This window comes from Pleuronectes platessa, chromosome 14 (genome assembly GCF_947347685.1).
Source record: "Pleuronectes platessa chromosome 14, fPlePla1.1, whole genome shotgun sequence".
Classification (NCBI taxonomy): domain Eukaryota; kingdom Metazoa; phylum Chordata; class Actinopteri; order Pleuronectiformes; family Pleuronectidae; genus Pleuronectes; species Pleuronectes platessa.
In genome coordinates this window covers 25118544-25133589 of record NC_070639.1, presented here as the reverse complement: position 1 = coordinate 25133589, position 15046 = coordinate 25118544, and the positions used below count along the sequence as shown (strand labels likewise).

General features: G+C 48.4%; 1 protein-coding gene across 1 annotated transcript in view; it reads left to right on the top strand.

The window, feature by feature from the left end:
• The window catches only part of ttn.2 (titin, tandem duplicate 2), a 172681-nt gene extending 158736 nt beyond the window's left edge, over positions 1-13945 (top strand). The window contains exons 202-217 of the mRNA XM_053439091.1: positions 76-669; positions 781-1071; positions 1234-1533; positions 1987-2289; positions 2388-2690; positions 2815-3083; positions 3190-3505; positions 3584-3889; positions 4077-4376; positions 4556-5131; positions 5331-5636; positions 5743-6125; positions 6317-6527; positions 6676-12195; positions 12605-12841; positions 12961-13945. Coding sequence (XP_053295066.1) covers positions 76-669; positions 781-1071; positions 1234-1533; positions 1987-2289; positions 2388-2690; positions 2815-3083; positions 3190-3505; positions 3584-3889; positions 4077-4376; positions 4556-5131; positions 5331-5636; positions 5743-6125; positions 6317-6527; positions 6676-12195; positions 12605-12841; positions 12961-13253 — 10508 coding nt within the window. The 3' untranslated portion in view covers positions 13254-13945. The remainder of the gene's footprint in view (positions 1-75; positions 670-780; positions 1072-1233; positions 1534-1986; positions 2290-2387; positions 2691-2814; positions 3084-3189; positions 3506-3583; positions 3890-4076; positions 4377-4555; positions 5132-5330; positions 5637-5742; positions 6126-6316; positions 6528-6675; positions 12196-12604; positions 12842-12960) is intronic.
• Positions 13946-15046: the final 1101 nt, after the last annotated feature.

The following is a 15046-nucleotide window of genomic DNA, read 5'->3' as shown; positions in this document are numbered from 1 at the left end:
GTAAAAGTTTCCTCAGCTCAACTGCAGAAAATTATATGTTCTCTTCTTCACCCCCCCCCCCCCTCTTTCGTGCAGACACTCCTGGTCCTCCAGCTTCAGTGAAGGTGAAGGACTACACAAAGGAGTCTGTTGTGATCACCTGGGATGTCCCGAGCATTGATGGTGGTGCTCACGTCAGCAACTACATCGTAGAGAAGCGTGAAGCCAGCATGAAGTCCTACAAGACCGTCACCACTGAGTGTAGAAAGACCCTGTTCAGGATCACTGGCCTGGAGGAGGGACAGCACTACTTCTTCAGAATCCTGCCAGAGAACATCTATGGCGTCGGTGAGCCGTGTGACACGTCTGAGGCTGTGCTGGTGTGCGAGGTGCCATCAGTGCCTTTGAGCCTCCAGATGGTTGATGTCACCAAGTCCTCGGTCACACTGCTCTGGGAGAAGCCAGTGCACGATGGCGGCAGCAGGCTGACGGGTTATGTAATCGAGGCCTGCAAAGTGGGCTCGGACAGGTGGACGGCCGTGGCGACAGTCAGGGCCTCTGTGTCCCAGCAAACCATCCAATCCCTAACGGAGAATGACCAGTATCTTTTCAGAATCAGAGCCACTAACAGCAGGGGAGCCAGCGAGCCCATGGACATTGTGTCTCCGATCACAATTCAAGATATTAAGGGTAAGAGATCATGAACACATCCACAGTCCCTTTTAACCATTACAAAATATACCAAATTCACATAAATCCCTAAAATACCATCAATACAAAACATCTCTCTGTATATTTCAGTGATGCCCAAGATTGACCTGACCAGCATCCCTCAGAAAATAGTCCACGTGCACCGTGGCAAACCCATCGACCTAAACATCCCGATAAAGGCTAAGCCACAGCCTGAATGCTCCTGGTTCTTCAGTGGCACCAAGTTGAAGGACAGCCTGGACCGCATCAAAATTGACAGCAACGGCAAATATACCCATCTGGTCATACGTGACACGACCATCAGTGACACGGGAGACTACACGCTGCAAGTTAAGAACGCCATCGGCATGGCAACAGAGGTCATCAAGGTCATCATACTTGGTAAGGGACTTTCTGCCGACAAAGAGGTCATTCATAAATTTGAATTTTTCAGATTAGATGCACCAATAATTTGTCAGTTTACGGAAATTTTTGTGACATGTACAATTCAAGTGATATGCAAACACAGACGTACTAAGCAGCCTCGTCCTTGTGTCCATCCAGACAAACCAGGAATCCCAGTTGGTCCGATGAAGATTGAGGAGACAGACGGCGTGTCAGTGACAGTCAGCTGGGAACCTCCAGAGAAGGACGGGGGGGCCAACGTCAGCGGCTACGTGGTGGAGCAGCGTGAAGCCCACCGGCCCGGCTGGTCCACCGTCTCAGAGTCAGTGACCCGACCCTGCTACAAGTTCACCAGACTCACAGAGGGAACTGAGTATGTGTTCCGTGTTGCTGCCATGAATCGCTTCGGTGTCGGCAGCTTCCTGCAGTCCGAGGTGGTGGAGTGCAAGAGCGCCAAGAGTGAGTTCTCTTCCTGTTGAAAGTGTTGTGTTACTGCACTCTGTGTGTATCTTCTTATTTATAATGAAAACAAACTGCTGCTGTTTCTTACAAACGACCTTTTGGTCCAACTGGTTCTACTTTCACCATAGCAACCATTTAGGAACATCTCTTTTAACCATCTGGTAGCAATGACCTAGTAACACATGACCGTCCAGACCATATAGTGACACTTGATTGGTGAACTACAAGGTTCACGTAAACATCTACACCAAACAGTTGTTTCTCGGCCAGTCTCACTTTAGCCACATATTTCTGAGCATAGTACCAGAAAAAGTATTTATATATATTTAACAATCTTCTTTTCATTGCCCTTCATCATTCATACTTTCCATCTTCATTACATCAGTAAATCTTCTCTCAAACTGTCTAGTATTTTCTGTTATCAGTAATTCATCTGTATTTCCTGTTTAGCCATCCCTGGACCTCCAAGCAGGCCAGATGTGCTCGATGTCACCCACGAGGGCATGACCCTGACCTGGCAACCACCTGAGGACAATGGGGGATCCACCATTGCCGGCTACATAATTGAACGTAAGGAGGCCCATTCTGACAGGTGGATGAAGATCAGCAAGAACCCCGTCACCATGACCAGGTACCGCTCCTCTGGCCTGATCGAGGGCCTGGAGTACGAATACCGTGTCACTGCCATCAACTCGAGGGGAGCCGGGAAACCCAGCGAGACCTCTGTCACCACTGTGGCCATGGATCCCATTGGTACGTGACACAACTCAGTGTGGAACTACTGTACCACTGTAATGATAAAACCGCCACCACCAAGTCTGAAGTCAGTTTTTTACTGTGTTGTTGAACAGAGCCTCCAGGAGCACCAGTTCAACCCAGAGTCACCGACAGCACCAGGACTTCAGTGTCTCTGGCCTGGTTGCCCCCCGAAGAGGAGGGTGGTGCTGTGATTACGGGCTACTTTATCGAGATGCAGAAGGTGGACCAGGTGGAATGGACATTGTGCAACACCACACCTACTAAGATGTCAGAGTACACTCTCACCCACATGCCTCAGGGTGCCGAGTACAAGTTCAGGATCATCGCTTGCAATGCTGGTGGTTCCGGAGAGCCCGCAGAGATTCCTGGAGTCGTTAAAGTCCAGGAGATGCTTGGTAGGAGAACAACAAACATAATTTAGTCACAAAACAAGTTGCTTTTCTCTCGTAAATATAAAATGCATCTTTCTCTCTTACCTGAATCTGTAATTGACAAAACTCTGATCTGTGTCCTCCTCAGATTATCCCGACTATGAGTTTGATTCTAAATATGAGGAGGGCTACGTAGTGCGACAGGGCGGAGTCATCCATCTGTCTGTGGCCATCAAGGGTAAACCCATCCCGACATGCAAGTGGACTAAGGATGGTCGTGACATCTCCCATCGGGCCATGATTGCCACCCACGATGACATCACTGAGCTGGTCATCAAAGAGGCGCACAAAGACGACAGCGGTACCTATGACCTGGTGCTGGAGAACAAATGTGGCAGAAAGGCTGTGTACATCAAGGTGACTAGGCTGTGATATTTAGTTGAAGCATGACTTCCCACAATGGCACTTTAATATATCTCTTGGAATGGTGGGAACCTAACTGTCTATAAATCTCCTCCTCCAGGTGAAGGTGATCGGTCGCCCTGATGTCCCGGAGGGCCCTCTGGAATTTGATGAGATTCAAGCCAAATCATTGCGGGTCAGCTGGAGACCACCTTCAGATGATGGCGGTTCTGACATCCTAGGATACATCTTGGAAAGGCGTGAGGTACCCAAGGCCGCCTGGTGTACGGTGGACTCTCGGGTGACCGAGACTTCTCTGGTGGTGAAGGGTCTGAAGGAAAATGTGGAGTATCACTTCAAGGTTTCTGCTGAGAACCAGTTCGGTGTCAGCAGGTCTCTCAAGTCTGATGAGGCCGTGACACCTAAGACACCACTTTGTGAGTATCATTTTTCAAAATTGTGATGCAGTAAGTGTTGTACGTATAGATTTTACTGACGATCGGCTTCACCTCCAGGCCCACCAGAACCTCCTAGCTACCCACCAGAGATCATGGAGGTGACCAAGTCCACAGTGTCTTTGTCCTGGGCCCGCCCTCGCGATGATGGAGGCTCTCGCATCACAGGATACTATGTGGAAAGGAGAGAGGTGTCGACAGAGAAGTGGGTCCGCCATAACAAGACCCACATCACCACCACCATGTACAATGTGACCGGTCTCATTCCTGACGCAGAGTACATGTTCAGAGTCGTGGCTCAGAACGACATCGGTCAGAGTGAAGCTGGTCCTGCTTCAGAGTCGTTGGTCTGCAAAGATCCATTTGGTGAGTTGATGTTGGAGAAAATGATATCTTAAAATATGTTGTTGCGACAGACACTTGAAAATTTAAAGGAAACATAAACATATATTCATGTATAGAACTAATCAAAGAACAGATTTTACAGCTATTGTACAATACCATCATTTAGTCTCTCTGTGAGTTTTAAGCCACCTTTGTCTTCTCCTTATAGACAAACCCAGCCAGCCAGGAGAGATCGACATCATCTCCATCACCAAAGACTCCATCACCATCCACTGGCTCAGGCCTGAGCATGACGGAGGCAAGGAGATTCTGGGCTACTGGATTGAGTTCAGGCAGGCCGGAGAAAGCGCCTGGAAGAAATGCATCAAGGAGCGTTCCAAGGATCGTCAGTTCACCATGGGTGGATTAATGGAGGCCACCGAGTACGAGTTTAGAATCTTTGCTGAGAATGAGGCCGGATTCAGCCGACCTCGTCGCACACCAATGGGCATCAAGACTAAACTGAGCGGTGAGCAAATACAGATTATAGATTTCATCAAACAGAATTTGTAATGTGACCTGGGACTTTATAAAGTTAAACAATGAATCATTAGGTAGCAGCATCAGGAATAAAAGAATATTACGTATATTGTATAACAAAGAAAATAATGAATGTAGATGAATGAAACTTTGCTGATGTCTCTGCAGTTGGAGAAGCTCCAGCTTTGAAGGAAGAGATCCAAGACGTTACCACCAAACTTGGTGAGTTGGGCAGTCTGACCTGTGGCATCATTGGCAGACCTCTGCCTGAGATCAAGTGGTACCGCTTCGGCAAAGAACTGATTCAGAGCCGCAAGTACAAGATGAGCTCAGATGGCCGCAACCACTCCCTCAGTATCCTGACAGACGAGCAGGAAGACGAGGGCTTATATACCTGCAGGGCCATCAATGAGGCCGGAGAGATCGAAACCAGCGGCAAACTGCGTCTTCAAGCAGCTCCTCAGTTCCATCCTGGGTTCCCCCTGAAGGAGAAGTACACTGCTGGAGCTGGCACCAGCCTCCGCCTGCATGTCGTCTACATCGGGCGCCCTATCCCCCAGATCATGTGGTTCTATGGCAAGAAGCCTCTGAAGCAATCAGAAAATGTGATAATTGAAAACACAGAAAGCTACACCCACCTGGTGGTGAGGAACGTCCAGAGAATGACAAATGCCGGCCGCTATAAGGTTCAACTCAGCAACGGATTTGGAACCATTGACACTGTTCTACGTGTTGAAATCCAAGGTAATCGAGAAGATGTCCACAAGACATCATATTATCACTAAGGCTATTTAAATAAAAAATATGTCTATGTTAAGTCTGTGTCTCGGCAAATATTAGCAGGAAAATATTTGTTATACATATGATTTCAGCCAACTATTCCTATATCTATTTATCTGTTTGGAAAGTGTTGTTTCTTACTCACTTCTAATGGTTTCTACAGATAAACCATGCATCCCTGAGGGTCCACTGGTTATTGATGCTCTGCTAAAGAGCTCAGTTGTCATCAGCTGGAAAGCTCCCAAGGATGATGGAGGTTCCATGATCTCAAACTACATTGTGGAGAAGCGTGAAGCCAAAGAAGGTGAGCAGTGGCACCTGGTGTCCTCCTCGGTCTCTGGCGCAACCTGCCGTGTCCCCAACCTGATAGAAAACGCTGGGTACTACTTCAGAGTCTCTGCCCAGAACCAGTACGGAGTCAGCGAGGCTCTGGAAATCCCATCAGTGGTCATCATAAAGAGTCCATTCGGTAAGTTCCGTAATATTGTTTGCCACTTTTGGCTTCTGTAGCTACAATGCAGCTCAATCAACAGATAGGTAGAGCACGACGATAACATTCTCTGTTTGTTTCTCAGAAAAACCGGGCCTGCCACAGCAGCCCTTCATCATCAGCTCCACCAAGGACTCCTGTGTCGTCTGCTGGAAGCCTCCAAGCAGTGACGGTGGAGCTAAAGTTACAAACTACTATCTGGATAAACGTGAGAAGAAGCAGAACAAGTGGATTTCAGTTGCCAGCAAGAAGATTGTGGAGACCACTTATGAAGTCATAGGCTTGATTGAGGGCTTCGAGTACGAGTTCCGTGTCAAGTGTGAGAATGCGGGTGGTGAGAGCGGTTGGAGCAAGACATCTGCAGGAATAATCCCGAAGTCGGACCAGTCTCCACGCGCTCCTGCATTCAGGGAGGAGATCAGGGACATGAACGTCAAATACCAAGCCAACGCCACCTTTGTCACTAAGGTACTTTATATATTTAATTACATCTTTCCTTTCAAATATTTGAAAGTGGCATCTACATCTGTGAAAGTCTAAACATTTCCTCACCCCAAATGTCTCATCTGACTCTGGGACACAACCACAAAACACTTTCTGCTGAAAGAGACAAGGCTTGTGTTCAGTACAACATCTAAATTGATTCTTTTCCTCACAAGGTGGTGGGACATCCAAAGCCTCTGGTGAAATGGTACCGCAGTGGAAAGGAGATTCAGGCAGATGGAACCAAGATTAAAGCTCAGGAGTTCAAGGGAGGTTACTACCAGCTTGTCATCACGTCTGCTGAGGATAGCGATGCCACCGTTTACCAAGTCAGGGCAACCAACCCCTCAGGTTCTATCTCTACAACAGCCAACCTGGAGGTGGAAGGTGATGAAATGTTTTTATTATTACAAATTAATTACGTTTTGTGTTTTCTAGAATCCACCCGGTTGTATTGTTTCCAGGTGTAATTCCTGAAACAGAAATTATAACAACATGCAAATTAACGGTGTATTTTTTGTAAATTTTATTCTAGTTCCTGCTAAAATCCACCTGCCCAAAGAGCTCCAGGGAATGGGAGCAGTCCACGCTGTCCGTGGAGATCAGATCACCATCAAGATCCCCATCACTGGCAAGCCTGAGGCAGCAGTCACTTGGCAGAAGGGCCAGGAGATCCTCTCCAACTCTCCTTACCACCAGGTCATCACCACCAGGTCTTTCACCTCCCTGGTCTTCCATAAGGGAGTGCAGAGGAAAGATAATGGCTACTATATTATTACTGCAAAGAATAGGTTCGGAAGTGACAAGCAAACCATCGAGGTGAATGTGGCTGACATACCTGAAGCTCCAAAGGGACTCATGGTCAGTGACATTACTCGGGATTCCATCACTATGACCTGGGAGCCTCCTGCCAATGACGGTGGTAGCGACATTATTGGCTACATTGTCGAGAAGTGTCCCACCACCGCTGACAGGTGGATCCGTGCTGGACAGACCAGTGACTGCAGCATTACTATCATCAACATATTTGGAAAGACCAAATACCAGTTCCGTGTCATTGCTGAGAACGGATTTGGTCTGAGTCCTCCTTCTGTGCCAACTGAGCCTATCACTACTAAGGAAGACAAGTCTGTGATTAGGAACTATGACGAGGAAGTGGATGAAGCCAGAGTGATCACCAAGGAAGAAGCTCTATCCTACAAGGTGAAGGAGTTGTCCTCCAAGTACATCATCTCTGAGGAGCTTGCCCGCTGCCAGTTTGGAGCAGTCCACCGCTGCGTGGAGATTGCTACTAAAAAGACTTTCATGGCCAAGATCATCAAGGTCAAAGGAACTGACCGTGAGTTGGTTCTTAGGGAGATTGAGGCCCTCAATGTAGCAAGGCACACGAATATGATTTACCTGCATGAATACTTTGAAAGTATGGAAGAAATTATCCTGATCTTTGAATTCATTTCTGGAGTTGACATCTTTGAGCGCCTTGGTACCAGCAACTTTGAGCTAACAGAGCAGGAGATTGTCCGCTACCTGAGACAAGTCTGCTCTTCCCTCAAGTTCTTGCATAGCAGCAACTTCGGTCACTTTGATATCCGCCCAGACAACATCGTCTATTCAACAAGGAGAAGCACCACCATAAAGATTATCGAGATGGGCCAGACTCGGCTGCTAGTGCCAGGAGAAAACATCAGAATGCTGTTCTCAGCTCCAGAGTACTGTGCCCCAGAGGTCCACCGCCACGACTTGATCACAACAGCCACCGATATGTGGTCTGTTGGTGTTATGGCCTATGTTTTGCTCAGTGGCCTTAATCCATTTGCGGCAGAGTCAACTACGAAGATGATTGAGAACATCTCAAACTGTGAGTTCATCTTTGATAGTGAAGCATTTAAGGACATCAGCCTGGAGGCCATGGACTTTGTGGACAGACTTCTAGTCAAGGACATGAAGCTCCGTATGACCGCCCATGAGGCTCTGGAGCACCCATGGCTCAAGATGAAGATTGAGCATGTCAGCGACAAGGTCATTAGGACATTGAAACACAGAAGGTACTACCAGACCTGTGTGAAGAGGATGGACACTATCGTATCGGCAGCTCGCGTTGCTTATGGTGGCGCCTTCAAGAACCAGAGAGGATTAGCTGTGGGTAAAGTGAAGATTGGAACCGAGTACCACGGCCTTCGTGCCGGTCCAGTCATGCATGGCGCAGCTGAGGAAGGCGGCCATGTCAGATTCACTTGTAGCATTACCAACTATGACAAGAGTACACAGGTGTCGTGGTACTTCGGAAACCGCCAGCTACACCCAAGCCCCAAGTATGAGATCACCTACAGTAATGGTTTTGCTAGCATCTACGTAAAGGACATTGAAGACAGTGATGATGGCGTGTACAGATGCAAGGTGGTGAGCGACGATGGAGAGGACAGTGCTTACGGAGAGCTGTTTGTTGATACGGTAAGAAGCATCAGAGAGCACTTTGTAAGCCGCTCCATCAAGAAACTAAGGAAGAGAGTTGACAAGACTAAACTCCTGCAGAGACCTCCAGAGTTCACTTTGCCTCTGTACAATAGCGCTGCCTACATTGGCCAAGATGTCCGCTTTGGTGTCACTATTACTGTGCACCCGGAGCCTCATGTAGCATGGCTTAAGAATGGAGAGAGAATCAGGCCAGGCGACGATGACAGCAAGTACACATTCACCAGTGATAAGGGTCTTTACCAGCTGATGATCCACAACCTGGACGTGAGGGATGATGCTGAATACACAGTCATGGCCCACAACAAGTTTGGAGAAGACAGCTGTAAGGCTCGCCTCAGTGTGACACCTCATCCTGTGTTCGAGGAAACTATGAGGCCCATGTTCAAACGTCTCTTGGCTAATGTCGAGTGCGTAGAAGGGCATAGTGTCCGTTTCGAACTCAGAGTCTCAGGAATCCCAACTCCCACTCTGAAATGGGAGAAGGACGGTCACCCACTACAGTTTGGTCCAAAGGTTGTTGTCATACAGGAGGATGTAGATTACCATGTCCTGCACGTCAGAGAGACTCTACTCGAGGACTCTGGTTTGTACAAGGTTACCGCAACCAACTCAGCTGGCTCTGCAAGCTGCCAGGCTACACTGAAGGTCGACCGCCTGACCTATACCAGGAGAGAGTATAAGAGCGAGGAGGAGCAATACAGACACATACAGAAAGAAATTGAAAAGACGCACAAGATGGCTCAGCGGATTGTTGCCACTGAAGAGCTTGTGCCTCTCAACCCCACAGCCCAGGAGGCCCTCAAATTTGCTGCAGATATGTACAAGCCTGCAGTGAGTACCAAGAACATAGAGGGTGAGTTTGACATCAGCGTGGAGAAGTCTGATACCAAGAGGCTGGAGGAGGAAAGGAGGATTTTCATGCCATATGAGATGCCAGAGCCATTAGTTCATGATCCTCGAGTTTTGGACGAAGACAAGGCCATCAAACAGTTTGTACCTCTCTCGGATATGAAGTGGTACAGAAAGCTGAGAGACCAGTATGAGATTCCAGAGAGGATGGAGAGGATTGTGCAGAAGAGACAGAGACGTATTCGCCTGTCCAGGTGGGAACAGTTCTATGTCATGCCCCTCCCCCGAATCACTGACCAGTACAGGCCTAGATGGCGTATTCCAAAACTCAGCCTGGATGATCTGGAGACTGTCAGGCCTGCACGCCGTTCACCCTCCCCTGAATCTGAGGTTTCCTTCAAATCCAGGAGGAGATCTCTGGGAGACCTGAGCGACGAGGAGCTGCTGATGCCTGTGGACGACTACCTCTCCATGAGGAGAACAGAGGAGGAGAAGATGATGCTGGAGGATGAACTGGAGCTCGGTTTCTCTGCCTCTCCTGCTGGCAGCCCGATCCGCATAGAGCGGCGTGCCATGGAACGTGAGGAGAGGAGACAGGAGTTCAGGCAGGAGACTGTTGAAGTTGTTGAGAAAAAGAAACGTACTGTTTCTCAGTTCATGAGGAGGAGAAGATCGTTGTCTCCCACATACATTGAGCTGATGCGTCCTGTCGCAGAGCTGATCAGACCATCTCGGAGCCGGCCACCTCTGCAAGTAGAGGGAGAGATTGTGGTGAGGAGGTCCCCCACCCCGGAGAGGACTCGTCCCCGCTCACCCAGCCCCATCAGATCAGTTGAGAGGTCTTCCCGCTCCTCCTCCAGGTTTGAGAGATCTGCCAGATTTGACATCATGTCCCGCTATGAGGCCAGAAAGGCTGCTCTGAAATCAGAGAGAAAATATCAGGTTGTTAGCCAGACACCTTTCAGCCTTGACCATGCTCCCCGTGTGACCGTCAGGATGCGTTCTCATCGCATACCACTTGGACAAGACACCAAATTCACGCTTAACATCCAAGCCAAGCCAGATGGTGAGATCAAGTGGTTCCATAATGGAACTGAAATCTCTGAAAGCAGTGAGAAATATGTATTCACCGACATGAGCGGCGTCGTGACTATCAGTATCCTGGCATGTCAGGAAGAGGACAGTGGCACATACCGTTGTGTATGCTCTAACTCTAAGGGAGAGGCATCGGACTATGCCACCCTGGATGTGTCGTGTGGAGGATACACCACCTTCTCCTCTCGCCGCAAAGATGAGGAAGTTACCAAAGCATTTGTCCCTGAAGTAACGCGAATTGACCACTATCACACCTCGCACTTTAAAGCTGGCTATGCGTCCGAGACCCACCTTGAGGTGGAGGAGAGCAAGTCTAAGTTGACCAAGACACACGAGGTTGCTACTCGTGAAAGATATGCTGCCTCATCTGAGAGGTATGATTCATCTATCAAATACGCCTCGACTGAATACCTGTCATCTGCTTCCTCCTACTCATCAGACAAATTTTCTCTTACTGGGAAACACTCAATTTCTGAATCCAGACTTAAATCGTCCTCTGCTGCCGTGGCTGAGGAAGCTTCAGTCCAAAAGGTGAAGCCGTCTCTTCCGGCTAGGATCCTCACCAAGCCTCAGTCGGTGACGCTTGAAGAGGGACAGACGGCCAGATTCTCCTGTGATATTGATGGGGACCCAGCACCCAGTGTTTCATGGATGCACCTGACCAGAACTCTTGTTACATCACACCGTGTCCAGGTCACCACAACTCAGTATAAGTCCAGCCTGGAGGTTTCCTCTGTGACGACTTCAGACGAGGGCAGTTACACGGTGGTGGTGGAGAACGGGACCGGCAGACAGGAGGCTCACTTCACTTTAACCATTCGCAGAGTAGCTGCCAAAGAAGAAGTTAAGGCTGTCAAATCTCCCGAGCCATCTGTAAAGTCACCAGAGCCTTCAGTCACATCACGTGCTCCCTCCGTAATGTCCCCTGTTCCGAGTGTAAAGTCACCAGAGCCTTCAGTCACATCACGTGCTCCCTCTGTAACGTCCCCTGTTCCGAGTGTAAAGTCACCTGAACCCAGCGTTACATCCCCCGTGCCTTCAATTAAATCACCAACACCAAGTGTCAAATCCCCTGAACCATGTGCAACATCTCCTACTCCGAGTGTGAAGTCTCCTGAACCAGAAGGAATTAAGTCTACTAGGAGCGTCAAGTCTCCTGTGCCATCGGCAACCTCTCCAGCACCCGGCTTAAAATCACCAGCTCCCTCTGTCAAATCTCCTGAACCTGAGGGAGTTAAGTCACCACGTGGTTTCAAATCCCCAGAACCCAGACTCAAGTCACCTCCACCTATTAAGTCTCCAGAGAGAGTGAAGTCACCTGAAACTGAGGAACTCAAATCCCCTCGAGGTGTCAAATCTCCAGAACTCGCAGGACTCAAAACACCGAAAGGAATGAAGTCCCCAGAACCTGCTGGAATAAAAACACCAAAAGGCATCAAGTCCCCAGAGCCAACAGGGATCAAATCGCCCAGGGCGTTAAAGTCCCCGGAGCCGACAGGGATCAAATCACCTCCGAGGATGAAGTCTCCTCCTCCGATCATGTCCCCTAAGAGGGTTGTGTCTCCACCGCCTGTCAAATCCCCAACCCCAAAACCTCCCAAGGTTCTGAACCAACTAACAGCTGAAGCCCGTGAGGGCTTGGTGAGGATGTCCTGTGTCTGTGAGAGCAGTGTCAGGGAGGTGGTGTGGTACGCCAACGGGAGGAGACTCTCGCAGAGCAGCCACCTTGAGATGCAGTACTCTGAGGGCTCCTGCAGCCTTGTAATCCATGATCTTGCGGACAGCGATCAGGGAGAATACACCTGTGAGATGACATCAGAGGGAGGAGTATCCAAATCCTCCTTCTCCTTCACTGGACAGGTCTTCCAGTCCGTACGCATGCAGATCACAGCCCATCGTGAGCAGCAACTGGCTCTTAAAGGTGAGAACATACATCAAAACATGTTTGTCCAGTTTGAAGTCATTATGAAAATCCACTTTACAATTTTCTCCTTTTCTACTTTAAACAGAATCAACGATGATGAGTCACAAGGAATCTTCATCAGCCATGAGCTCATCCATGATGAAGAAAGAAATCCACACAATGGAAGAGTCCTCCTCCTTTTCTTCCTCCTCCCAGCAAGCCATGATGTCATCCATGATGGAGTCCAGCTCCTTCAGCAGCATGGCAGCTGAGATGAAGTTTGAGACCATGTCCATGTCCAGCATGTCCTCGGTTGCATCTGAGACGTATGCACTGAGCTCCAGCAGCCTCACCGAGGGGTCTTCATTCAGAGCAATCGGTGAGACGCTCTCTTTTAATCTATTAAAGAACTTAGAGAGTTATCCTCATAGAGTTAGTTTTCACAAAAGAAAAACAAACAAACTTGGCCCTGATTTCTGGTCCTCTGTGGTTCCTCAGGTTCTGCTCCCAGAATCGAGGCTCTGCCGGAGGACATCAGCATCGAGCCGGGCAAAGTCCTGACAGTCGCCTGCGCCTTCTCCGGTGACGCCAAACACATCGAGTGGTCCCGCGGGGGCCGAACCATCGAGGTGACTGCCGGGGGACGCTTCCACATCGAGACGACGGAGGACCTCACCACCCTCATCATTACCGGGGTGAAAGAGGAAGATGCTGGTGCCTATACCCTCAAACTGTCCAATGAGCTCGGGTCTGACTCAGCGACTGTTCACATTAGCATTCGATCAGTGTAAAAACAAATCTTCCCCTTCCCTCTACTTCCATACCTTTTTATTTATTAATTGAGCAAAATACTCTAATTGATTAAGATCTCATTTTCTGTTCTTGTATATATATGAACTATTTTTGTACCAAACTTGACATTAATTTATGCCAAACTAGACTAAAGTCTAAAGTTGTTATAAAATGTGCCATATTGGATAACTATGACTTAGGATTTTTGATCCATTTTTCTGTGACATGTACATAATGTATATAGCCGAATTTAACGGTTATGGGGAATGTATGTATTGTTATTTATGACAATAATATTAACCGAAACAAAATGAAACTAAATGCAGTTTAACAGGAGAAAGTTGCAACAGAAACGAATACCCTGTTAAACTGAGAAACTAAACTGTGCCTCAACGATAAGTTGAAGTCTTAAGATTGCCTCAGCAGGTAGAGAGGCTCCCTGCTGACGATAACTCAATCAGAGACAAACTGCTCTGCTCCAGAGTGAGAGCAGAGCAGCTGTAACACGAGCGTGAGATCCTGAGTCCTGTTTGCATTTACCCTCTTGTAAGCAGGACGACTGGACCTCGCCTCTGACGGATTACGTCATACCGCCATTTTCATGACATGCTCACAGTGCGAGCGGCCTGCACTCCCTGAGCACATGTTTCTTTTTTGTTTTGTGCTCTGCGTCTGGCGAACGACCACTTGCTCGGCTCCTCGTCGCCTCTGACGTGGCCGTCACGTGACACGAGAGCCGTCCTGTGCTCGTTTGCAGAGGCAGAGCCGTCTCTCGGAGGTCTGCAGTGTTTTCTGTGTGTTAGTTTTTAGTTCACTTGTCAGTCAAGCAGATGCAGCGCAGCCGAAACCAACTGAGCTGCTTTAGACCCGGGACAGAATCCAGCCTGCTCCTTGTGGTGCTCTGCGTTTTGGTGTGGTTGAAGTTGGAGTTGTAGCATGGAACTATTTTCGCAGCCTCCTTGAGTTTTTCTCCAATTATTGATTTAATAAAGCATGATTATCAGCACTGCACCAAGTCTGCTGTCCTTATTGACTCCTTTTCTTTTTGGTCAACGTGACTTTATCGTGGGAAAATGTTTCTATGTAATTTTCATAGTATGGTATATTTTGCAGCCGACAGGTCGATGATGATGTAGAAGTTGTTGATGATGAAGGAAGGACTCCGAGGACCCAGTACTTTCAAAAGTTTATTACAAGAAATGACAGGTCGGGACGGGCATCTGGATACCCGGAGATAAACAAGCCAAAAGTGAAATCTGACGTGCAGGGGTCGAAAGCACATTTATATAGGGAGGTTGGTTCCGCCCATGACTTCAGGTAAAACACATCCCTCACGGGATTTCTGACTAAAGAAGGGCATGTTTCTGTGTCTGAAGATTAAGACACATTGGTCAAGAACATTCCTTCTGCACCCATCCATTAGCTGGTCAGAGATAATTCCCTTTGATTTGACACTTTAATCGTAGTACAGTTTTGACCTCATGGTGGCGCTGTCTGTGCCGACCAATAAGAGAATTAAGTGAACAGCACAGTTACTCAAAGTGGCTCCTCCTCTGTGTCGGGCCCCTGAGGCCCCGAGCGAGGTCCCACCTCCTGCTGCTTCAACAGACGAAGTGTCTCTGAGCTCCAGACGTTCATTAAATAAAGGAAACTAATGTGACTCATCCTGTTGATCACTGCCAACAGCCGTCTGACGATATGTTAATGAGGAAGAGAGCGAGGGCCACGAAATTCACTGGAAACAGGAACTTCGTAAAAAGAGACCGTCAGGTCAGATGAATTATATAAGTAC